General features: G+C 37.1%; 1 protein-coding gene across 1 annotated transcript in view; it reads right to left on the bottom strand.

Annotated features, from left to right (window-relative positions):
* Positions 1–17,246, bottom strand: part of LOC139117776 (plexin-B-like) — a 30,164-nt gene extending 12,918 nt beyond the window's left edge. Inside the window, exons 1-5 of the mRNA XM_070681035.1 lie at positions 17,161–17,246; positions 5,781–6,909; positions 3,889–4,071; positions 1,585–1,716; positions 257–357 (exon numbers count right to left, since the gene is read on the bottom strand). Of these exons, the coding sequence (XP_070537136.1) occupies positions 257–357; positions 1,585–1,716; positions 3,889–4,071; positions 5,781–6,875 (1,511 nt within the window). The 5' untranslated portion in view covers positions 6,876–6,909; positions 17,161–17,246. The remainder of the gene's footprint in view (positions 1–256; positions 358–1,584; positions 1,717–3,888; positions 4,072–5,780; positions 6,910–17,160) is intronic.
* Positions 17,247–27,679: the final 10,433 nt, after the last annotated feature.

Genomic DNA, 27,679 nt, shown 5'->3' with positions numbered 1-27,679 from the left:
TAATTTCCAGAGAGTTTAATTCCGCATTCCGGACATGTCTCAAGTACTTTGGCCTATGAAATGAAGGTTTCGAGAAGGCTGTTAGTGGCGACTTCATAACAGCCATAAGAGCATCGTATATGATTTGGCCTGAGCAGGTAATTGGGAGTTAAAGCTAATGTCAACAATTACCTTTGTCCATACTCGGTAGATATACATCCCGAGGGTTGCATTCACTTTACAGTGCCAGTTTTTAAATAGCTGAAGTAATACTAACCTTCTTTTAAATGCACACCAACCGCAATACGGATCTCTTGATCCTACACAGTCGCTATGGGTGATGTACTGGCTGCATTCTTCAACCTTAACTTTACGGACCTGTTATTGAAGTCATAAAAGTCAATATTTCTTCACGCTTTACTCATGCATCTTATACTTGTTATAATAAGCCACTCCAGGGCCAGGTATACCCTTCGGTTCTGACCAGTTTACACCGTATACGCGCTCTGTCATGAAACTATTGTCACGGACCGGTACGACATCATAAGTCTACTTTAACTTTGATCTCTGTGATTGACTTGTGCAACTAAATTGTGTTATGCCACACACTCACGTCATCAATATACTGGTATGATCATAGGCCCTCGAGGGTCTCTAGTATAAAATAATATGCTACATGATTATGAGCATGAAACAAAGAAAGAACCATAGAAAGCACAGAGAACGATAAGGTAAATCATCTTGATTTGAGAGTCGGAAGAAACAGGTAGCAGAGCCGGCTTTTTTCCTTATGGTGAAAACGTTTTAAGTGCAGTTCCAGCAATCGTTTTGTACATCAGAAGAAAAACTAGGATTGCGGCTAAATTTAATTTCAACGGAGGGAAGTTTACTAAACTTTGTGACTGTCCCCTAGCATTTATCAGTTATCGGCACCACTCACTAACTTAAATGTTACAGTCAAAAGGTATGGTTCAAAAAAACCTTGATATGTCGTTGCTCTGAAGACTGAAGAGAGTCTTGTGAAGTTTGTATGGCTGTGCAAAGAACAAGTGCTGAACGTTGGGGATAAAGGGCCTCTTTTTAGCACAAAGGGGCTATCCAATCAAAGAATCACAAAGGTTAGATGGCTAAGCAATTTTCGACAAAGTCAAAGTTGGTTTCATAAGAGCCGAAAGTCTGGTTTAGGCCATGAATAAACTTTGCGAGAACAGAGCGACAGCATCTTATTCACCGTAAGTATACGGTTCAAATATGATTTATATCGAATATTCAAAATAAAATGCCTCGGTGTATACGTACTGGCAATTTAATGTGATTTTTTACAACAACTATAAAATCACAAGGAGGAGCACGAAATTCAATTCACATATCATTTTCTTGACATCTATGAGATTTTACTTTCTATAAACGATCCCCCCTTTTCCTTAACAATGTAATAGGGACTTCTGATCACCTGGCCTTACTCTGCTTTTCGGATGAATGCCTGATACAGAAATTTCGCATTAGATGTAATATTGAAACGTCATCGTATTCTTGTGCACCAAGAGTAAACGCCGAATGATATACAGGATCATTCGCACTCTTAAATCCGCATTAAATACTCACGATATCATCAGTGAATGTATAGAAATGCTTCTCATCAAGATCAAACACCATGTCTTGAAGAATCGGCTTTGTGCTGTCGTTGAACTTAATTTCTTCGTAGGTATTGGCACAAATACTGTTGATGAAATGCACCTGTAACGAAAGGATAAACTCCTTTCAACGGATAACGCCACTACTAGAAAAATGGGATAATTTCTTAAAACACATTTCGCACAATTTAAGCGTGAAATGACTGCTAATGGTAGCATGAATTATAGGCCCATACGGTGTAACCTTTGATGAATGTTTCACCGTTCCTTTTTTGTCAAACGCAAGCCCTACTTCTGCTCCCAAAAACATATTGAAAGTTAATTATTTTGCTCGCAAACGATACGTCTCTAAAATATTCTTGCCCGTGTACAAGATGATTAAAATTTCATTACACAACGGCACGTCACTGCAAGTGCAAATTGCAATAATGTGATGTTTCATTCTGTGTGTTAAAGCTCCAGTTACTGTAACTAGGCCTTTGCACTTCAGACTGTTTTGTTTGCCATTTTATGACAACACGATTGGAACTAATTTTGGATAATTTGATTTTCATATTTTTTAAATTTCTCAGAAGTGTTAGGTGCAAGATAGTTGAATATTGCAATAATACAAATTACTCATAAAACAAATGTGTAATGTAGAAAGAAAAGCAGATGAGATTACATTTGTAGATTAAATCGGCATTACTTCACCATCCAATTATCCCAAATTAGTTCCAATTGCGTTTGACGTTTATATTACTCTACATTACATTTTGTTGCATGTGTTAAGCATCATTTTTCCTATAACAATGGAAAATTAACCCAATGGTGTTTTCCTGTTTTCCTGTGTACCAAGTAAGCAATTGCTTTAAATTTTTCGCAATGTCCCCTTTTATCAATACGAACATACCTACTGAATTTTACACTGAATTACCAATGGAGCTCAATGTTAAGTAACATTTTGTATTTTCACATACAGAAGACCAGGGCATGAGAGAAACAATTAGAGTTGAATGTGTCTTAAATTGCTCGGGGACGCGATTTATTTTAGAGACATACAAACGTATGAAGATTCCTACTTTGTAGGGGACACAGGCTGCAGAATCACGATAACTACCGATACCATAATGAGTTATGATACAAAATCACATCTATAAATTTCCCATTCATCACATAGATATACATTACCATGAAAATCAAAGTCAAATAGCTAAATTCCCGTTTATTTTTAAGTTTGGTGGCACTCTTTTCTGAATAATTAGCAAGACATCAAGTATACACCTTTTTTAACAGGACAAATGAATTCTGGACAAACGGCGGGTCTTTGTTTAACAATTAGCTTGCATTTGTAATTTGCCTAAAGTGTGCGAGGAACCCTGCCATTTGCACTCTGCTGTTCAAAATGTTTGGTGAGACAAGTCTTTATAGAATCGCCAAGATACGAAATTGATAAGAAACAAATACACTTGTTTAAAACATAACGTTATGATGTATAACGAAAAATATGTAGGGAATCGACTGTATTTCCTATGATATTTTTGTCCTGTAGAAAAGATTTTGTAACTGACAAGGCACTTAAAATCAAGTGACTCCCATCCCATCTGTGCTGTGTGAAAAATGCATGATATCCCTTTTTAGTGGATTTGCATCTCTCCCACATATTATGAACACTTCCTTATGCTTGCTCCTCTGACTGATTAACATACAAAAACATCTCATGTAATGCAAAACAATAGGATATAGGACAATAACAGACATAGAATGACTTTTTATGTTTTTATTTTCATTTCACGTCATCATGTTTAAAGTTTTCTGAAATTGTGAAATGGATTTAGGAGCTGTTCTTCTGAAAGAAGACAAAATGCACGAAAATTACATATATGTCTGAAAACGGGGCTTATCTCTTGACTCCTACCGTTATTTATAGCGTGAATTTTAAGGATTTGCTTGCCAAACTTGAGTTATCTAACTTATTTCCTGTTTGTACACTGCATCAATGCACACAACGTAATAAAACTAGTGTTAGGACTGCAACAATGCGCATTAATGTACGTGATGAGAGATGCCATTGGATGATAACGATGACGTTGATGACACTTATCATGGTGATGATAGTCGTGGTGAAGGCCAAAATGAGAACACTGTGACAAGGGGGAAATTCAAGCGATACATTGTAAGAGCAATATCCTTAATTTGTTTATAAAACGTCGTATCGGGGGAAATTTAGCCGTCTTTCTTTTATGATTGTGTGTTGAGTTGTGGGCTCTTGCGTTTTAAGGTCAGTTAGACTTACCTTTAGAATAGTTCCCGTACCAGTACCCAAGAATCCAACTGTGTGTTGCTCTACAGTAGTTACAGCTATCGATGTCACCAAGGTGTGTGTATAGTCTTCTACGTCATATCCATGTTGATCATTGACTCCATTTGCATATGTGTAGTTAGTAAATGCATAGCATTCGTGAATTTCTCTTGTGAACTGAAAGTTGACATACGGGAATTAAAGAAAAACAAACACTGCAAAGCAACCTAAAATATGATTTAATAAATGAAAACGATTGCTTCAAAATCAGCTGGTGCGAACATACAAAATGAATTGAATCATGTGAAAGATCACAAGAGTTAAATACAGAAACATGATGAATCAATGAATAGAGAGTTTGCGAGTTAGTGAAGCAGCTGTTGAGGAAATATTGTTGATTTCGAATTCCGCTTGGCGAGCATGATCATGGGTAACTGCCAAGTGTGACAAAAAGTCACGGGTCGCAGTTACATTCGAATTACACCATGTTCATTAGCACGTAACAGTATGGCTGGATTTTAATTTTCGGCCGGAGGACCCAAGCTCTGTCTGGTGAATAATAAAGTAAAATGGAATCTCTGATCTACGCTTTTTCCCATGACGTCACTCACCATCATTAAAACACAAAATAAATATGTATATATGTTCTTGGTTTTTTTGCGAAGCATTTTGGAATCACATCACCATGAATCGCACAGTTGGTACTTTATCGTGAACACAATCTTATGGAGTGGACTTAACAAGTTGCAACAACAATTCAGCAATAAGCAGCGAATGTCACGATCAAGGCAAGTGCTATTGGATTGGCCGTAATTAGGCTGAAACATATTGTAGTGTGTGTGGTTTCAACACTCCAACATGTCGGACGAAGACAGTATCCAAGCAGTGATACTATTATTATTATTATCAATAAGTTCTTATATAGTGCACATATCCAAAAGTTCATGTGCTCAAGGCGCTTTAAAATTTTTATTGCCCCTAGTCACTGGACCTAATATGATACCACTCAACTTGGGAGCAAACAACAGCTCACATGTGCAGTCATAAGCGCAGCAGAGCTAAACGCACAAATTACAACGACAGTCCTACCAGGTACCCATCGCTCCTGGGTGGGGAGAAGCAATGAGGAATAAAGTGCCTTGCTCAAGGACACAACATATAGCCATGCCGGGGCTCGAACTCGCCATCCTGTGATCGTGCGTCCACTGATACCATTAGATATCAGCAAGCCTTGCCATCAACTTTTGATATAGATGTTTGTACGAGTGTAGCCTTGATACTGTCATAGTCTGTAGTGGGACCCCTGAACTTGCCCTCCTATATATCCCCTGGCAAATATGTTTCTTTTCTGTACCCGATTTTTATAATATTTTAACAAAGTGAGAGAAATCATAACGGGGAAGCGAGGTAATTTCAGACTGGTCACGGGGGTATTTCACTTTCTAAAGTATGACACTGTACCAAATATATTGAATTTGTGAAATATTAGTGCGTGTAGTTTCTTATACTGACTTCTCATAGAGAAACCAGAAAAGTATCAGGAATTTGAAATGTTTTTTATATGAACTGCGGATTTCATGATTAGTACACTTTGCAAAACAGACTTTAAATTTGCAAACATCAACTTAAAGACTCTGATATACTAAAGGACCGCTTTCAGGTGTAGTTGTTTTGACTACATCTGACCTGCTGCAAAACAATGTTTTAATTTTGGCAGAATTGATTTCTCTTTGGTCGACTGAAATTGCTGTTCAGCTGATAATTAAAAACACCTCACGGTGTTGGCAATACCTCGATTTAGACAATGTGTCTAGTTCGTCTAATGCTTCAAAGCAATTCACTGTATATATTAGAGATAATTAAAATGCCATGACAATGACACTTACGGGCAATGATCCAATACATGAAGCACCTCGCATCCAGGAAGCAGTGTACCGTTCTTGAACACTTGGTCCATCATTTATCATACATCCTTCAACAGCATCTTGAAAGGCTCTTTCAATCGCACTCATTTTGTACATACATATTGCAGACTTTGTGGTCGGTGTTGGAGGATTATTCACTCCCACAGCAAATGCAACGAACAAAACCTCTTCATCGTCATCTAATGCCAGTGATTGACTGAGATCTTGTGCAGGTCTGGTGATATATGCTGCTTGAGCAAGGTTGTATGAATTATGGCGACACCTCAATGTCACTTCAGAGTAGGAGTTGAAGTAGTATTGATCGGCCCGCTGACATACACGAACAAGTTTTGAAATATAATCAGAAGTGTCATGGGATGACCTTTGTATTGTAACAAAGTAACTGTAACCATTGTAGCTGAATCCAGCCACATACGTGACAGGAAAAGTTGTGGTGAAAGCCAGAGCGACATCAACTCTTGTGCTGCCACGGCTGTCTTCCACTACCTCAAATATCTGATCGCCTTCAATTCGTCTGCCACTCACAAACGGTATACCAGAACCATTTGATGTGCTTGTCGTCCCAACGTACAGTAGTGGTTGACCAAGGTGGTAATTTGGCGCAACAAAACCTACCGTAGATTCGTGTGTCTTATTTGAGACAACAAATACTGGATCGTTATAGCCAATTAAAGACAACAGATTAAAAATATTTCGCTTTTGGCAATCACCACGGTAACCACCACAAGTTATAAGGTCATTATTGTCATCGTTTATTGTCAATATTTTATTGAAAGTATCATGCTCTTCACCATCTCTATCATACTGCGGTCCTGTTGTGACGCTGAAAATCAAATCCAACTTTGAATTTAACCTGAAGAGTCGATTCATTCCAGCAATGTACACATTTCCCACCATATTCCGTATCATGTGGTTGAAGCAGCATGAGTCAGCATCAGTGAAGGTTGCAACTTCATGGATGTTGGCATCGGAACGTTGGTTTAACGCAGAAATGGTTAGGAGGACCATAAGGCCGATGAGTCTTAGCAAGCCTGAAGTCAAACGCATTCCACCCATTATTTGCTTCTGTAGTGACTGTCGATAAGTTGATCTATATTGTTAATGCATAAGGAGAGCGGCGAATGTTAAATCAAGGCAGCTGTGTAATTGGCGTTGCTGTGGAGAGACTGTGCTATGGGTAATCACAAGCTAAATATGATATGTGCGATTAAACAGTAACGAGGAGTCGATCATCAAACGAGTGTTGTAATTTGTGGTACAATAAGCAGATACATGGAGGTCATTTGATCTAGTATCTGTGACTCTCACTCTGCTGTGATAAGACATACAAAGAGACGAGATTGAAATGTTTTCCTTTGTCTTTATTTAGGGCCTGGTCAGAATTAACAGGCGGGAGGCCGGTGCGATTGGGGGAGGGTTACTGTTTTTAATGCAACGCTTTTATGGAGGGCCACTTCACTTTGAGCATGAGTCAGGGGGAGGGTCATCAATTTTTGTGCAAGGATGACACGGAAAATTTTCATAATTTGAAATGTTACGGAGAAATCCTGAAAAAGAGACTTGCGTTCATATAGGGCACTCATGTATTGATGTATTGATATCAGTTGTACTGCAAAATACATCACTCACAACTGTAAAACATACACATGTACCAGTATGTGATCTTGAATATAAATAAAAATCTTTAATCCTTTTATAAATACTCTTGAACAGAACAAAGACACTCATAAAAATAACTTATGTAACAAGAGTAGTTTTCGTAAAAATAACTTACGTAAACGAATATACATTTTTTGTTAAACTGCAACACAAGTATTTATAATAAATACTAGTATGCTGTCACTGATACTGCTATGATAGCAAAGAATATAAAGGAAAATGAGGGCAACTCCACACATTGGCTCTACCAAGATTGTTTAATATTTCGATATGGTGAATAAAAGGATCATTGCATTTATTTTGTGTGGAATACATGGCGAGACACCGGTGAATCGATAGTGCTTTGACCCTAGTCATGTGATCTGGGTCCCTGGTAAACCAGTTTGTTGATTGAGTGATTTGTCTTAACGGTGTTTCGGAACCAAAAATGCGCTTGGTCGTCAGATGAAGTCATCTTCGAACTCGACGAGAAGCCAGATTCGTTATTGAGAGAGTTAGCCATTATTGACTGACTCTATAGTGAGCGATCCGGTGTGTGGTGTCATATTATAATTAACATGACCCAGCATCGACGGGAGTTTCTTGACGCTTATAAGAATTTTTGTTTTAGGGCATAATTTGAGCGTTGCTAGTGCTCGTTATGTTAACAGTAAATGTTGTACTATTCTGACAACGATTAGTTTGTTTTAGGCATTTTAATCGATTATCCGAACTTTTGGTTGTGTGTCAATTTTTTTAACATGGACTTTGTAATAGATTTCGGGTCGATATTGGTGCCTGCTTTCCGGTGTTTGAAAAGCATGTTGTGAAAGGCTGTTTCGAGAAATAAATCTTATTTCTCTGTGTTTAGCCATTCCCAGGTTTCATGGTTTCGTTAACAATATTTGCTGTAAACGGCCTTTGAAATTGGTTTGGTCTGAGGAGAGTATTGGTTTATTTAATTCATGCCGCCAACTTTGATTACTTATATGGGAGCTATCTCAGTTTTTGATTTTCTTTGTCAGATGACGTTTTCTGTATTGCCCAGCAATCTTTTCAGTTTGGTCGATTATAGTACCAATTCGATGACAGATTGCATCTTGGTTTTATACGATAAGTTGTGACATAAAATGGAGACCCAAAAAAAATCAGATTCCCCGTTGTTAAAACCGCTATCATGAAACGTTTTAACTGTTTGAGCGATGTTGGCAAAGTGTGTTTGAATTAACTCACCGGACTTTTCGGTTGTCGTTCCGGATATCAACGGAATGCTTCCTCCTTCACATGTTGGTCAAAGTTACATAACGAGCTATGATTTTGTAAGAAGCAATTTTTTTTAGATGCTCGTTTTATAGACCATGAGGAGTGTCGTTAGAAAACGACTCGAGGGTTGATCCCAGAAGTAAGCTCTGCTGCAGTGATTTTCAGTTCACTCTCCTGTGTTGATAGAGTCCTCCCTTATGCGCTCAGTTTAAGCGAGCAGGCCGTAGATACGGAGACATCGCTATCTGTGCTCATCTCAGACTGGTTTGATGAGACTTTGAGCTTATTCTATTTGTAGCAAGGCAGGATGTGATTACTGGTTTGAGTATATTTACATTACGTCAACGTCAAAGTGGACCGTTATCTGATAGGTGAATTGGTTTCAGGCCCTAAACTTTGATGAAGTTTATTTTGTCCCAATGGTTTCCGTGTAAGAGCCATGGTTAAAATATGTATATATTTTTTACACAAAGATAATGGTTGAAATGATCCATGTTTTTGCTGGTTTTTTTACTGCATTACATATTAGGTAGTCGATGGATACCCCAGAGGGTATTCTCGTGTTTGCTAGCCCTCGACTTAGATCACAAACGGCCTTTTCATAAAATGGAGTGTCCGTGCTTGTAAAGTGACCTAAGAAAGCAATCAGTGTAAAGAAAAATGAGGGCAACTCCACCCATCGGCTCTACCAAGATTGTTTAATATTACGATATGATAAGACTCATTAATGCCAGTATTGCAGTCTTTTTTGCATGGAGATGAAACTAGTTTTGTGACAAGAGATGAAAATCCAGCTAATAATGATGAAGAGCCAGCTGAGAATGATGAAGAGTCAGATGGGGAGAAAGACTCACAGACGCATGATGATACTGATTCCGATATCGATAGTGACAAAGAAGATACCATGGTGCTAGCTGAAATTGGAGATTCCTCAGACAGTGACATTAATGATACCGGTATTTCAGAAGACATAGAACAAACTGAACAACCCGTGCTGCTTAGTCGATATGGAAGGAGGACAACGGCCTACTGGACAAGACAGTTTTCTTGGGACTGAAGAAAGCAAACAGGGAAAGGGAGGGTCACTTGATTTTGCGCAAGGAGACGGGGGAGGGTCAGCATTTTTTGCGAAAGAAATCGGGGGAGGGTCAGTATTTTTCATGCATCCAGGTTTTGAATCGCACCGGCCTCCCCCCCCCTGTTAATTCTGACCAGGCCTTTAGCGAACACTAAGCGTAGGAAAATACAAGAGGCGAAGTAACAGTACAATAAACGGATACATGGAGGTCATTTGATCTGGTATCTGTGACTCTTACTCTGCTGTGATAAGACATACAAAGAGACCAGATTGAAATGTTTTCCTTTAAGTTTGTCTTTATTTAGCGAACATTAAGCGTAGGAAAATACAAGAGGCGAAGTAACAGTAACTAAGAGTCGAAAACGATTTTTGACACGGCAATAATGTCACGAGTATTTTCAATGCTGAACGAAAAAAATATTAAGGAATAATTTACTGATTACATGCATACTCAGGCCAGTACGTTTGATGCTTAAAGCTATTACTATTATTATTATTATTATTATTATTATTATTATTATTATTGCGTGAGTGAGGAACGCCACATACCTTCTGCGTAGTTATACACGATTTCATATTTAGCAACGTCTTAGTAATTTACGCTATTTTACGCTACTTTGAAGAAAAAACATCAACTGAGTCTCAAAAGCCCAAATTCGGTCATATTGTAAAGTAAATTTCTGTAATTCTGCGATGGAAATATTATATAGTGAAACGATTGTATACTGAAGACGTGACAGAAATTCTTCCATGTTATAAGTATATCGTAAGATCTTGACTGACAGCTTTAATCCCCCAATAAGGCCAACATAGTAGCTCACCAAGCAGTGTTTATAACCGGGGGAAAAAACAAACAGCGGCGTCACTGTTGCCAAATGATCAGTGGGTTGCAATTTAGGTATTAAAGTCTAAGTCATTTGTTCTCCTTAGACATTTGTGTCCAGTTATTCAATTTATTTAGAGATAAAGCTTATAAAAAACCTGATCCTTCAAGTAAAGGACGAGGAACCCTTGATATTAATACAGTTCTGTATCTCTGTATCTGAAATATCAAAGATATCAAAAAAATACATGCATTTCTTGATTTTCGTGCAACTCCCTGTGGTGGTACATGTGCGCAGTCAATCCACACATGAGATTGTCTGCAGTTTTAAAAGTTGTAAAAACCTATTCAACATTTTTCTGTTGAGCTTTTACCCCCTTTTTGTGCTTTATAAATTCACTGGCGTGCATTTTTATGTGTAAGGGAATGGATAGAATTAACAGAGGGAATGCTGCATACTGATGCGCTTTGGGGGAGGGGTCATATTTTTCATGCAGCAGTCTGAGGAGGGCCATTTCATTTTGTGTACGAATCAGGAGGAAGGGTAACCTATTGTGTATAAAGATATCGAGTAGATCAACAAATACTTTACAAAGCTACACTGAAAATCTTAATGAACAAACAAGGAATTTGAAGTGTATGGGGGAAATTATGAAATATCCAGAAGAATGGATAGATAGGGTAGTGTAGTTTTGAGTATATTTGTCCTGTCAAATACATCCTTTCAAAACACATGCAACATTTCCATGACGTTCAAAGTATAATACATCTTTTTCAAACAAAACCGTCAGAAATAAATAGAATGATCAAGAGTCAATTATACTTTGTTTTGAACAAAAAAACAAACTTGTTTTGAAGTTGTTACATATTGCACTGAAGAAATATTTTGTTTGAAATGGCATATGAAAAACAATCAAAGGACTTGTCTTAGTCACCAAATTACAAGAAAAAACTTAATCAGTTCTATCACTGCTATGACAATTATTAAAAAAGCAAATGATGATAAGTTCTGAATCAGTCTCAATTACACCAATTAGCGAACAAAAAAATAAAATAAATAGTACTAAATCAGTCTCTATTACACCAACCAGCGAACAAAAGAATAAAATAAACAGTATTAAACCAGTCTCTATTGCACCAATAAGCAAACAAAACAATAAAATAAATAGTACTAAATGAGTCTCTATTACACCAATCAGCGAACAAAGCAATAAAATAAATAGTACTATATCAGTCTCTATTACACCAATCAGCGAACAAAACAATAAAATAAATAGTACTAAATCAGTCTCTATTACACCAATTAGTGAACAAAACAATAAAATAAATAGTACTAAATCAGTCTCCATCAACTTCCTATTCATCCTCTCAATCCTCCTTCTCCCCCTTCTCTTTCCTCTCCTCTGTCTCCTTTCTCTCCATCCTCCTCCTCCTCATCATCATCATAATCATCTACACTACTACTACTACCACTACTACCATCATCATTACCACAACCACCACCACCACTTCCACCATCATCATCATCAGCAGCAGCAGGAGCATCAGCAGCAGCATTATCATCATCATCAACATCATCATCATCATCCACTCACATTCGTGTAACACTTACATTGATCAGTAGATGTATAGTGTAACATTTTTGTATTTTACTTTGTGTTCTTGGTGTGAATCGCACACACTGCATGTTTTGATCATTGTTTTAGTATTTCTGTCATGACAAATATACTAGAATCTCTTATGCCCATACGATATTACGTTGCCTATTAGTTGGATAATAGTCAACATATCAGATCACAGGGCATCGAGAGGTCTGGTTGTTGTTGTTGTTGTTGTTTTGTTTTCGTATTGTTATTTAAGTGTGTTCGTCGTGTTGTTGTTGTTTTTGTTGTTGACCAATAAAATTCAACGAACATAAATGTGTTGTGTTGCCGTTGTTGCAAGCGTAATGTAGATGTCATTAGGAAGCTACAAGGACACTATCATTATTTGACCCGATGCAAGTCTCTGACAACGTACATTCTCTTCATATATAGAGTATAATGATAGTGTCCTTGAAGCGTTTCTTGTCAGAATGACATCTCACCATCTGCCTCAGTCACTGAAATCCACCAATCAGAGAGCTCATCATGAGAATCTTGTCACGATTGTATCTGCTAATGATGACTTCAGGCCAACAACACAACGAACTGGCTGTATTGCTGTCTTCTGAACTGTGTATAGGTTGCAGACAACGCATCGCAGATCACTGACTTGGTTACCGAAAATGATTATGATTTGGTATTACTGACTGAAACATGGTTAACAGAAAATGAAAGTGACCACTTTGCGATAGACGAGATTACACTAAAAGACTGAAGTGTAAAGGCAGTGCTGTGGCGGTGTTACACAAGGCCAAGTCTCGAAGGTTCCATAAAAACAGTGTTTCAAGTCTATTGACTACATGGAAGCCACTCTTAAGTCTCCGTCAGATGTTTGCAGACTTATATCATTTTATATCGCCTTCCACCTTCGAGCAAAAATTAATCAACTACCACGTTTCTTTCCTGGATAAATTCACTGATTTTCTTGCTACGTAATGTATATCTGCTGGTAAACTTCTGATCAATGGTGATTTTAACATTCATCTAGACAATGACCACGGCAGGGATACTTGCCATTTCGAAGATTTATTGGATTCATCAAATATGATTCAACATACAAAAGATTCAACCCATCAATAAGAGCCCATGTTAGACTTGAAGAGAGTGCCGTTAAAACTCCAGACGTGGCAATCTCCGATAAACTTTGACATCCTTCTATGAACGCTAACCCTTTTTATGATCTCAGTATTATTCAAAGGCCTACGCCTTGGTCACTGGAACATTCAACATATTGCGAACAAGATTGATCAGTTAGGATGTTGGTTTTGCTACTCCAAGAATATGTTTGATATGTCAATTATCACCGGAATTTTACTCAATGACTTGCATCCTTACTCTGACTTTCTGATCAGTAAAGATTGAAGAGCAACAGGTGTAGAGGTGGGCTTCTTGCACTTGATGAGTCACACATTCTGTTCAAACGCAGGACAGATTTTGAGTCTAATACAGTAGAGATGAGTGTCGTCGGACTTGAAATGAGGAGTATACTCCAACTGATTGTTGTTGGAGTTTAAAGGCCATTTGCGTCCTCAATCTTAGTAGACAAAGAAATTGTATCAGTTATTAAAACTCTTTATCTTCAAGATAAAAAAATTGTCGTCTTGGGAGATTCAAATGTAGCTTATTATCTCAACATGGTAAGAATCTCTACACTTTTAATTGTATGGAGTCACTGGATTTTACACAGATGGTCTCGGTTTTCACTAGACCAGTGTCAGTGATTCTCCTTGATCATGTCTATCTTAGTTGCTTAAAGAATGTTTTACGTGTCGATGTTCCCGAAGTTGGCCTATCTAGCCATCATCCTGTTTGTGTTGTAAGACGCTTGAATGCAAACTCTGATACCACTGGTTACCGTATCGTGATTAAGTAATACAGTTTCGTAATTGTACTCCCGAGAATTGTTTGGGATTTAGAATCTACCTCTTGGCCAGCTGTCCTCCTGTCTGATGATTTTAATACCACTTTGAATGAGTGGACCAACTCCTTCAGTCGTATTTGTAACGCACATGCTGGATCTCATTTGTGTCAGAGAATACAATCTTGTGAAAGCCACTATGTCCAAAAAAATCCTAACGACTGGCTTGTGTATCGTTCTTTACGGAGCAGGGTTGTTAATGTAACTACCTGTGCAAAGCATTAAGTCATCATTGTAATGTCTTCACAAACAACCCTAACGCTTCTTTTCTTTGGCTCCGTTAATGATATTTTGTCCCATAGTGACAGTCGGTCACTCAGCTCAACGTTCTACCATGAAGGTGACTGAGAGGTTGAAAACCCACGGGTATATCGCCAAGGCTTTCAATATTCATTTTACTAGCATTATTGATAAGTTTCGTCAGCATTTTGACAACACTCTTGATCTCAGCCTTACCAAAGCTTTTCTTAACTCGCGCCACCCAGTTTTCAAATTCATCCTGTCACTGTTGACTTTGTCTGAGCCAACTTTCTTAGCTCGATGACAAAGAATTCTGCTGGTAATGATGCACTTCCCTCAAAATTTCTGACGATACGTGCGCCGTGTATTGCCGACTCTGTTACTAGTACTTTTAATATGTCAATAACAAATGGGTCTTCCTACTTACAAATGTGCCCGTGTTTTTCCCATTCTCAAGGGGGGGCGGGGGGTTTCAAAAAGCGATATTAATAATTACAGGCCAATTTTTATTTTGCCCTCCCTCTTTACAATTCTAGAGAAGCATGTGTAAAGTAGCTTTTTAACTGTTTGCATGTGAATCAATTGATTGTTGAGTCCTAATGTGGTTTCAGAGAACATCAGTCATTTCACACTATTCTGATCAAACTGACGGATCACCTTCTCTCAAATATTGATTCCGGTCTCTTTAATGGTTTATTGTTTTTGGATCGACATAAAGCTGTTGAGCCGGTTGATCATAATATACTTATAGATAAACTCGCTATTTATGGTAATTCAGGGGTCATCTCTCCTAGGTTGCCTGGCAGACATAATTCAGCTTGTTCACTTTCTTGCATGTGAGTCGGAGGTCCTGCCAATTGTAAGTGGCGTCCCTCAAAGTCTATTCTCGGCCTCCTACTTTTTTTATTTTCATCAACGACCTCCCCCTTTGACTTTATATTGGTGAGTTAGATATGATCGCTGACGAACAAACTTTGTATGTTTCAGGTAATACTGTCGATCAAATTATTTCCCGTATGAACGATAATGTTGTCCTTATCTCATAGTGGGTTCTAATAATGCTATAATGAACACGATTGGAACTAATTTGGGACAATTGGATCTTTATATTTTTCAATTTCTCAAAACTGGCAGTTGTTTTATCACTAAATGTTGCAATATTACAAATTACTCAGCGTGTAACTTAAAAGAAAGGCACATAAGCTTACATTTGCAGATTAAATCGATAATACTTCAGCATCCAATTATCCCAAATTACTTCTAATCGTGTTAATAGCAGTCAACACGGAAGAAACTAAAAGTACAGTCATTGCTTCTTGTCCAAAATTAGACATATTACTAACATTGAGGTCTTTATCTGTGTCACAATACACAAAACAATGATCTCTTATGTTTTTTCTCATGTGCTCTCAGGCGTCGAAATTGATTCTACTTTAGGTTGGGATGTTCACGTTGATAACCTATATAAGAAACTTTCTATCAGCATTGTTCCTTCACGAACTATCTTTCTGACTTTACACTGGTTGCAGAGCGACCTACGTATAGTCCATTTTACTGCGTTATTGACATTTAAATCATTGACACCCCCTTAATTGACTGACGTTTTTCATCGAATTTCATCGAACACTCGCAATGCCAGTCATGGTTATTTGTATCTTCCAAAATTCAAGACTGCCACAGGTCAAAAGTATTTCTCTTTCCGTGATGCCAGTACTCGGAAAACAATTCCCCCTGCAATTAGAAACAGCTCGACTTTGTCGAGTTTTAAAGATTATCCAATATTACCGCCAAACCACGTGACTGATCCATATGGTTTTTTTTCGCAAACTGTGAAGTACTTACACTAAAGATGATACCAGTAAAATTTCAAATGAAATGGTATGTTGGTTCTGGAGGAGACGATTTTTAAAGATTAAATTTGGATTTTCGCAAAATCCAGTAAGGCGACCAAGATCGTGTGACCGCTCAAGATTGTATATGCCAATTTCAACGACCAGACGTCATACTTGCTATACAAAAAAATTCAAATTGACCAGACCCTTTAGTCATAAGGAGAAACCATTTTTTGATTTTTAGAAAAGTCTAACGCTAGCAGTTTGTAAATTGTTGTCATGGCACCTACTGCTGGCGTTACCTGTGCCCGTATAGACATTGGCGTTGAGTCTCAGATGAGCAAGTGAGTATTACAGTTTAGCTTCCCCTGCAACTCGGTAGACTTAATAAAATGTTATCAGTCATGCTTTAACTTTAAAGTTCCTTTACAGGATTTGTCAGGGGTAAAAGTGACATAAGAACCATTTTTATCTGTGTTAATTTCACTTTTACGTTGCAACTGAGTTTAAGTGTATGTGCATGCTCAAAAATACCTAGTGCAAAATTGCTAATGCCTAGGATAGCATCGTGAAAGCCGGTGACAATATTGCAAAAATACGGAGGACAACATGTTGCGTGCCTAGAACAACACTGTAAATACGTAGAAAAACATGTAGAATACCAAGGACAATATGTTAAATGTACAAGACAAAATGGTAATACTCAATCGGGTAATAAGTTTTTTGTTTCTACGGTGGTCGCAGGAAGACACATTGTTCAAATTTCTCTGTTCATTAGGGCGGAGATAAAAAAGAAAAGCTTTCTTAAATAAAAAAAACCCATTCATATTTACGTTTCGTTACCCTAAAAAATGGTGTTGAAGTTAATTCTGATCGTATCGTGCGTATTCAATCTTAACCACTTACCGTCTCGTCCTCTTGTGATGATAATTCTTCCGAATCGAATCTTACCCAGAAGAAGGAAGCAGGAAATAGGGGACTACCATCTCGACAGTGGCCAAATAAACTAGATTCAGTAACAAAGACAATATTCTTATAAAGGAGATATCATATGACACTTGTTGGCTTTTGAAATTTCCCTACTTATAAGAAGTGCAGTTCGTAATGTTAATTGTAACTCTATAGATTAGTTCTCAAAAATCAATTTGAAACTTTTTGCACCAATCAGCTAATTTTTTTCACAAAAATGTCACATGAAAGACGCCGCATTCAATGTCTTTAAAACCAGTGTTTGTGTTCAGGTTGAGTAACAAAGACAATATTCCGAAGGAGATATGATGAGACACTTGTTGGCTTTTGAAATTTCCCTACTTATAAGAAGTGCAGTTCGTAATGTTAATTGTAACTCTATAGATTAGTTCTAAAAATCAATTTGAAACTTTTTGCACCAATCAGCTAATTTTTTCACAAAAATGTCACATGAAAGACGCCGCATTCAATGTCTTTAAAACCAGTGTTTGTGTTCAGGTTGAGTAACAAAGACAATATTCTGAAGGAGATATGATGAGACACTTGTTGGCTTTTGAAATTTCCCTACTTATAAGAAGTGCAGTTCGTAATGTTAATTGTAACTCTATAGATTAGTTCTCAAAAATCAATTTAAGACTTTTTGCACCGATCAGCTATTTTTTTTTTCACAAAAATGTCGCATGAAAGACGCCGCATTCAATGTCTTTAAAACCATCGTTGTGTTCAGGTTGAGTAACAAAGACAATATTTTGAAGGAGATATAATGAGACACTTGTGGGCTTTTGAAATTTCCCTACTTACAGGAAGTGCAGCTCTTAATGTGAGTTGTATCTCTATGGATTTGTTCTCAAGAACCAATTTGGGTAATTTTTATAATATTTTTTCACAATATTTTCACATGAAAGGTGCCGCATTCAATGCCATTAAAACAAGTGTTTGTGTGCAGATGCGGTGACTCAAAGCCATATATGATACTTTACTTCTAATGAAATCATATTCCAGGCTTTTGGGAACTAGCAGAATATAGAGCATATAGGTTGGGAGAATATGTGGAACACCAAGGAAATTAAGAGCCTAGTAATATTTGTCTATACCTGAGCAGACATGTTTGTCTCAGTGAAATCAACAAGCAGATTTTTACATGTAGGTTCAGCGTGCCCAAAGCTGAACAGTTTCAATTGTCCCTTTCATGGCGACAAGATACTGTATTTTACCACGTCATTTGTTCATCAGCACGACTGGGGCTCTCGCATGTAGGTGTATCTTCATCCCACCATAGATATCGCCGTCAGCCAATTGCATAAATTGAGAAATGCATATACTTTTGCGCACAGAGATTGTCTCAAAGATGCAATATTCACACTGACATTTTGGAGCCTCTTCGAAATTTGCAAAACCTCCACTGAGAAGAAAATACTTTTTTCCTATGTGTTGTGCAGTACTTTTCCCATTACTTCTACATCCATTGCTGCATCAAGCAGAAATAACGAATGGCGCTGTCGCGCCTTTTGAGTTCTTAATGCGTCTTTTGGTGACTTACATGGCGACTTTCACGATTTCTTTTATATTTTTGTCAGCTTCTTCCATTTGTTCGTTGAAATTCTTTTGAAATATCAATATGATTCAGCGATCAGTCTTAATAAAAGATATTTGTTCAGTTAATTAGTGAATGCTATGCCTCAATGCGTGACTATACAATGCAGTGTAAAGGGGAATTGTAAACGGGGGATGTACTGTGTTGCAACTGCGCAGGTCAGAATGTACGTGTAATAAAATCCACCTGTAGTAAAACAGACAAACAGTGTCTCATTGCCTAAAAATCTGTAGAAATTCGCATAAAAACAAAGATATTAATCTGTCATCTGCATTTTGGCCTTTCTACCTGAACTGGTAACTTTAGGACCAAAATAGAAATGTTATGAAACTATCGAATATTGTTTAATTCCTTAATTAATTGCAAATCGGTGTTGCTTTGTTGTTAAGCATTTCAACGTTATATTAAGACCAAATTCGTTTCTTATTTCTTGTGAAACTCCACTGAAAAAGTTGTGAGCCAAATTGATACAGAATAAAATTAGAATTAGACAAATCATGAATAATTCGTCCTATTTATCCAGACCGTATCTTCTATATCTTAGCGATCACTTTAAACTCTGACTAAATCCAAAGCCTATGTTAAGGCGGAGCCTCCCTTTAAAAGGACGCCAAGCTATGGCGGCGTTCATTGTGTAGGTGGACACCAAACAGGCAAAACGCGGGCACACGCTCCAGAAAATGGCACATTTTAGTTTTCCCCGGCCGCAAAAACACAGACAGACTGCCAAGCGGTCAGCGTGAAATTGCTGCCGATCGAACCCTGTGGTTATATTCAAAGTCTAAGGCGACTGAAAGACAATTTTTTTAGGAAATTCGAGCGTTTGTGGTGGGGAATCAGTGACCATTGGCGATTTGAACCGACCGTCAATCAAAAGCTTGCATAAACTCTAGCTTGCAGGATTAGCAAAATGTGACAAAAGGTTGAGACATAGACCCTCGAGAAAAACGTTTTTTCTCGAGGGTCTATGGTTGAGATCAGTTTTGTGTAATTAATGTTATAGAAATCAAACATCATACTGGCCATGTGTTTGACTGGGAAGAGAACTCCACTAATGCGTGAACCTGGGATTGAAAAGTGCGGCTTTAAGGATCACAGGATTTCGCTTAATACAGACATTAATTATGTGCATATCTAATTTTGAGCGAGCCAATAGAGCTATAGGTCTGATTTTGGTATATAGGGATAACTTAGCAGTACAATTTTTTTGACAGATTGTCACCTGACCTTGATGACCTTTGACCTAAAATATACATATTTGCCCATTACTCAGTAACCACAATTGTTACACCCATCATGTATGGTATGATGGGACACCTTATGACGCCACATATTGTACCTTATAAATTATGCGCATATCTAATTTTGAGCGAGCCAATAGAGCTAGAGGTCTGATTTTTGGTATATAGGGATAACTTAGCAATACAATTTTTTTGACAAAATGTCACGTGACTTTAATGACCTTTGACCTGAAATATACATATTTGTCCATTACTCAGTAACCACAAGTGCTACACCCTTCATGTATGGTATGATGGGACACCTTATGACGCCACATATTGTACCTCATTAATTATGCGCATATCTAATTTTGAGCGAGCCAATAGAGCTAGAGGTCTGATTTTTGGTATATAGAGATAACTTAGCAATACAATTTTTTTGACAAAATGTCACGTGACCTTGATGACCTTTGACCTGAAATATACATATTTGTCCATCACTCAGTAACCACAAGTGCTACACCCTTCATAAATGGTATGATGGGACACCTTATGAAACCACATATTGTACCTAATTAATTATGCGCATATCTCTGCGCATATCATGCTGGGTAATTACCTAATTTAGTGTTCCGATAACTCATGCACACGCTGTTATATGTTTTTGTGAGCCCTTTGGGTGCAGCACTTTACTATATCAGAGATATGGCAGAAATATCTTGCTGTCTGTAAATTGAAAGACTGTTTTGCAAAGTGTACTTATCATTATGAAATATGCAGTTCATATGAAAAGCTTTACAAGTTCCTGATACTTTTCTGTTTTCTCTATAAGAATTCAGTATTAGAAAGCAACATGCACTAATATTTCATATTCACATTTTTCTTACAACAGTTCTGGATATTTGGTTATGCATAAAAAGTGGAATACATTCACATCTCATTCAAAATACTGTACTAAAACTTTATAACTGACACTTTTAAGTTTCTATCTTCAACTGACATAATGACAACAATTTCATTAAAATACAGAATGATTATATATATATATATATATATATATATATAATATATATATATATATTATATATATATATTATATATATATATATATATATATATATATATATACACGCTGAATGATTGAATTTATATTCCACCTTTTGTTTTACCTTTGTCGCACGCACGGGGGTCACCCTGTTTTCGAAAGTTGGAATAGGAGGTCGGCCACTTTTTGACGTAGGCAAAAAAAATAATCCACCCCCAAGCCGAAGAAACTGACCAGTCCCTAAGTTACACAAACCCATTGCCTTACCATTTTCCAGTACGGCGCACATCCACATGGAGAAAAGAAAGCATGGGTGGCCTAAAGTAGGACCATCACGGTCGTCCAATTCAGTCTTAGTTGGCATAGCAATAACGCCTCGCTCGTTTGCACTTTAACACCACATGCACGTGAGCAATTGTCTTAAAATCGAAGACTTTGCGATCTGTGTACGAGGCGCCAAATGTAAAAAAATAATTTATACAACCACGCTTATTTCAGAGATAGAACAGATGTAAACTGTACATAATCTTGTCATCAAATTATCTGTTGAGATGACCACAAATGAAGAATAACAGGTGTGTACGAAAATTTGAGTGTGGCTAGCCTTGCCGAAAACCCGTAATTTTTAGTCACCCGATTGTAAGCAATCATGACATTTTGGTTAATCGATATGATCAATTGAGAAGGCGATACAGTCCTACTTCATGCTACTGTGAAACCTTACAGACAAAGAAGACTTGTCTTATATAATATCGAAGAAAATACAAAGAAACTTACAAGTTGTTGATGCTGCTACTGATGAGTTACCAAAGAAAATATCAAGAAACCAAAGTCTCTATAAACTTGCCATACAAGTGTTATTTGAACACTGGAGATCTTACAGTAACTTTTATGGTCGTTGGGGGCGCACGATGCTCGCCATCACTACTAATCAAAAATCTCTATTAGCACTAATGTTCAGGTTTGATCATAAATGTAGCGTTTCTTGCATGTTTTTGGTGTGTCTTTGATGTTTGGGAGTAATTTGGAATCCATTAAATCAAGTTGTTGTTGTTTGTATTGTTGTTTATGTTTATTAGTCGTGTTGTTATTGTTGTTGTTATTGACCAATACAATTCAACGAAGATAATTGTTGTGTTGTGGTTGTTTCAAACGTAATGTTGATGTCATAAGAAAGGCTACAAGGACAGTATCATTCTTTGACCCGATTTTACTCTATGCCAAAAGAGCGCTTGGGTTTATTATTTCAAAGTTCAAAATTCTATAAATATGAGTTTTAGCACATATACAAAGCTTTACAATTCATGTGTAGCCCCAATACTGGACTATGGTTCAGCTATTTGGGGTTACGGTAAATATCCAAAGTGTGACTCGGTTCAAAATCATGCTTTACGGTTCTTTTAGGAGTTCATAGATTTACACCTATTGATGCTGTATCTGGTGACACAGGTTGGAATTCATGTCAGGTGCGAAGATACACTTGGATACTCAGATATTGGATCATCTTGTTAACCTTGATGGAAGCAGATTAACAAAGAAAGTATTTCTCTGGGACTATGCTCTTTAGCAGTCCAATTGGTCTTCTGATGTATGTCATATTTTTGATGACCTGAATTTTGATACAGATGGGCTACTTCATGTAAACTTAAGTCTAGCCTCAAGTCGTTTGCGACTTGAACATTCAACTGCTTGGTGTGAAAGTGTAAACCGAAAACCAAAACTAAGAACATATGTGCTCTTTAAAACTGATTATAATGTAGAATACTATGTATCGATGTGTCTCTCTCGTAGACAGCGATCTTTATTGGCTCAATTTAGAACCGGTGTTTTGCCTTTACTAATAGAAACTGGAAGATATAGGGGAGAAGCTGTTGACAATAGAATCTGTACTTTCTGTAATCAAAATGCTGTAGAAAATGAGACGCACTTTCTTTTTCATTGTAATCTATATGACGATTTGAGGGAAATGTATTTAAATTCAAATATTGATTATCAAAGTTTGACATCAGATACTGAGAAATGTAAATTTTTGATGTCTAGAAAGTTAGGGGAATATCAAAGTTTATTGAACATGCATTTACAAGGAGAAAAGAGCGTTTATATGTGAATGTTTGAAAGCGTATTGTTTTCCGCTTACAATGCCCTCGTGACCTATATTTTGAGTTGTCTTAAAAGTGACATATAAGCCCATTCGGCTGGGAGGTGTTAACCTTATGCTGAGTTGTATTCTTTTGAACCACTAATATCTCATGTCACTATAATAAACTTAACTAACTAACTAACTAACTATGCCATTGTACACTCTCTTAAGTCTATAAAAGTTTTGAATGCTGTTAATAGGGTAAACCCTAGTAATGACACTGGTATCCAAACTTGGTATGATTATTTTAGTACTTTGTACAAAGATTGTTACGATGTTAATTCAGGTGATATTGAATTTTTAGTTCAATAGAAGATGAAATTAAGCAATTTTCCTCGAGCGATGACTCTGAAGTTGGTATCAGCAATAAAATTAATGATCCTATTTCAGAGAGTGAAGTATTGTCTTGTCTAAAAAGACTTAAATCTGGTAAAGCTCACGGGCCAGACGAGATACATTATGGATTTTATAGCTGCTCTACAGAAATAATTTTACCTGTACCTGTAGAATTATTTAACTTCATTTTTGACTCTGGAATTGTTCCTACTGAATGGTTAAGCGCAATTGTACTATTCAACGTCAACAACTACAGGGGACTTCCCTCCTTAATACACTGGGGAGATTTTCACATCAATTTTAAATGAGCGGCTTGTCAAATGGTCTGATATTTCAAACATCCTCTCAGATTGTCAAGCCGATTTCCGTAAAAAACACAGCACTACGGATAATATATTTGTTCTTCACTCCATTGTACAGAAATATTTGAGCATAAGATGAGGAAAACTGTACTGCACTTTTGTCAATTTTTCGAAGGCGTTTAAGTTGATCAAGTAAACCACAGTATGTTATTGTATAAGGTTAAGAATGCTGGGAGTCAAAGGTAAAATGTATTGTATTTTATATTCAATGTACAGTGACATCAAATGATGTGTCAGAGCAGGCAATATCACATCAGAGTACTTTGACTGCCCAGCTGGTGTCAGACAAGGGTGCATTTTAAGTCCGTTATTGTTTAATTTTTGCATTGGTGAATTGAATTCTATGCTTATGTCATCTGGTCAACTCGGTGTTCAATTTACACAAGATTTGTATGACTTTTCGCCCTACGTTATGCTGACGATGTAGCAGTCCTCTCAGTGTTGTTTCATATTACAAATACCTGGGTTTATTTTTTTCATCCCTTAACAACTGGTCCTAAGCCATCCACAATCTAGCAAACCAAGCCAGCAAATTGCTGAATCTGTTTTCAATTGCTAGATGGAAGCTAGGTCATTGTGATTTGTATTCTCATTTTAAAGTTTTCGATATTGCCTATTTTATGTTATGGTTCTGAAATCTGGGGTTTTAGTTATTATGATGTGTTAGAAAAGGTACACAGAAAATTGTGTAGAAAGTCTTTAGGTGTACCGGGCGATACTACAAATAAAGCTATGTTGGGGGAATGTGACTGATGTTCCTGTACACTTTTACTCTAGAAAGCGTCGCATTTGCTATTGGGTTAAATTACTTGAGCTGCCTAATATCAAGACCGACTTCCAATACATGCGTACACCATGTTATATAATCTTGTTAGCTTTGGTCGGCATACGTGGGCAACCTCTATAAAGAATGTTCTATTTTCATATGGTTTCGGTAACGCCTGGCTTGCCCAGGATATAGGCAATATACAGCAGGTTCCGTCACTTCTGATGCGAGACTTTCAGATGTTTTCAGACAACTTTGGAATCGTAAACTTTCTTTGAAGCCAAAACTCCGTACATACATGCAATTTAAAAGTTTGCTAAAACCTGAGAAATACCTCAAGTTACCATGTACCCGTAGCTTTATACAATTGTTTGCTTGTTTTCGCTGCTCTACCCTTCCTCTGGCAATAGAGGAAGGGGGAAGGTACAATATGGATGTGACTTTAAAATTTTGTAAATTATGAGAGATGTAGAAGATGAATACCATTTCCTTCTGGAATGCCCGGTTTACTCAGATCTTAGGACAGGGCAATCACGTGCTTATTTTGAGCGACCAAACTTTCATAAATGTGTTCAACTTATGAGCACATCTAAAACTGATGAGCTTCTGAATCTTTGTATTCTTGTAAAAAGCTTTTAAGCAGAGAACGACAGCTCTCTCTCATCTAGTAATTCATGATTGAAATATTACTATTGTACTGTATTTATGTATTGTCCACTTTTTTGTATGTGATTTTAAGATATTTATTTTGTTATCTCATGCATTTAAAACTTCTGTAACCCCCTTGCATATGGGCCGGAGGCTTTGAAACGCAATACAAGAATCCGAATCCAATCCAAAAATGTTAAAAAGAAATCGGAGGTATTATGCAGCCATTAATGCATCAATAGTGCCAAACCAGCATTGTTAGGAATAAAAAAAGGAAGGGAAAAAAGGAAAATAAAGAAACCGCGTCGCCGCATCACTTTTGCAAAGTCCACATTTTGACAGTTGTGAAGCAGAACAATTTCGATACTCTTGACAAGAGTTCAAGAAATATACTGATTAATCTGTGTATATGATGTGTTACGTTGGCGAGGTCATGAAAGTATTCGTACCCCTTCAAGAGTGGTCAAATTAAGGAAACCTGTTTAAAATATCAACTGCAGAAACTGCAGAGTAACAATAAAGAGATCCAAGATGGCAACCATGGAGGCGAGATCCAAGATCATGTAACCATGGAGGCGAGCAAAATCAGATTTCATGGCGACGTTTCCATCTTATCTGCTGTTCTTGTTAGCTGATAGTCGTAATCTCTAAATCTGATTTTAATCAGATATGAGGGGAGATTCGGGATGAAAATATCCGTTTAAGATCATTGTACGCTGTGATAGGCCTAATTAACATTTAAACAGATAAACCTGCCCGTTTCTTGATTGAGTGACAGGACAATTTATCATAAATACCATTTTATGTTGTTGATTTTTTGAATTCAAATTATTCTGTATTGTTGCTTTTAAATATATTTGTATTATTCTCAATTCAAAAGTCTTTCCAGCCTTAGTGACAATCGTGAGGACAATGTATATCCTTTCCAGGACATCATGTTTGCTTTTTAATTTTTTTTCCAGTGACAAATGGAAAATGGTGAAGCTCATTGAGTACGGAGTACATGTATTAAGGAACTGAGATCAAAAACTGTGAAAATATAAAAAAGGAACTTGGAAAGTTGGTTGAACTTTTTCAGAAATATACTTTATACTTTTGCCAAATGTCAAAGACGGAAACATGTTTGTTTTGTTTTGTTTTTGTTTACTTTTTCCCTAAGAATAGATGAACACTTTTCAAGAACAGTCAAATGATCTAGCAACTATGATATAGAAAAGAAATAGATTGCGCTGACTGAAACCGAGAGTAGGCGTGGTCAGGTCATATACTGCAGAGACAAATGAGAAAAATGTCATAATTTCAGGCATTTCAGCAGGGCTCCTCAGAAGGTCCGTAAAGAGTTTTAGGCATTGTAATTGCTTCCCTGTGCGCGTAGGATTTTTGAGGGTTTTCATAAAATCACGGTATATTTCAATAGGGCTAAACCACTTAGGTTTTCTGCCTACAAGTAGGTTTAGTTACGTTCGTAAAATATACTTAAACACTCCTGCATGCTTGCAGAATGTAATGTTGTAGTGTAAAATTATTAAGGTGAAAATGAGCATTCTGCTGTGGTTCTTAAAACGGCACTTATATATGGAATCAATCCTGTTAGCATAAACCTTTGCGAACTTTTCTGTAGACTGTGTGTGTTTACCGGCTAATATCACAATTTTAGTTGACGCAAAACAAATAATTTAAGAATTTACTTTGCTCTAACTCAACAAATTTTGCAATACGAGACAATTCAGTGATTTGGTTCTCAATATATTTATATTATGGTGACCGCTCTGTCGTATTAAACATTGTTTAATGTAGCATTTGCGGTGGTTTTGCCGATAATGCACCAGTTATCGATGTCATATTATTATGCAGATCACAATATTGACAAGAAATGAGACTGGGACTGGCTTGTCTAAATCAAATTGTTCTGATCACAATCTACCGAAATTCTCTATCGGAAATTTCTGAAAAACATACTTTCAGTACTTTATACACTAGGCTGGCCTCACACTCATCGTGAGTATATGCTGTTCCAATATATTGTTCCGATTGCTGTTTGTCGTCAGCATAGAGGGCGCAGTCCACGACCTACCACCATTTTGCCCGATATTTTCATTCTTAGTTGAGCGATTTTTTGAATGTGCGAGTAATGACCTAACTCTGATTTGTTTGCATAGTGCCGAAACTTGAAGGTGTAGATCCCAGGGAACGTTTTGCCTACTGTCGGTCGCGTCAAAAGTTCTCTAAATATCAATAAAGAAAACTTATTTTTCTGGTCATGAACTGACAAGTACAACAGTCGACGAATTCGCGCACATTTACGAATTTTCTCACAAACTTCAAAGGTAGCCATGTGTTCCCCG

Source organism: Ptychodera flava, chromosome 18, assembly GCF_041260155.1.
Source record: "Ptychodera flava strain L36383 chromosome 18, AS_Pfla_20210202, whole genome shotgun sequence".
In the NCBI taxonomy this organism is placed as follows: Eukaryota; Metazoa; Hemichordata; class Enteropneusta; family Ptychoderidae; genus Ptychodera; species Ptychodera flava.
The sequence above is the reverse complement of the archived record's forward strand: the minus strand, read 5'-3'. Positions and strand labels throughout refer to the sequence as shown.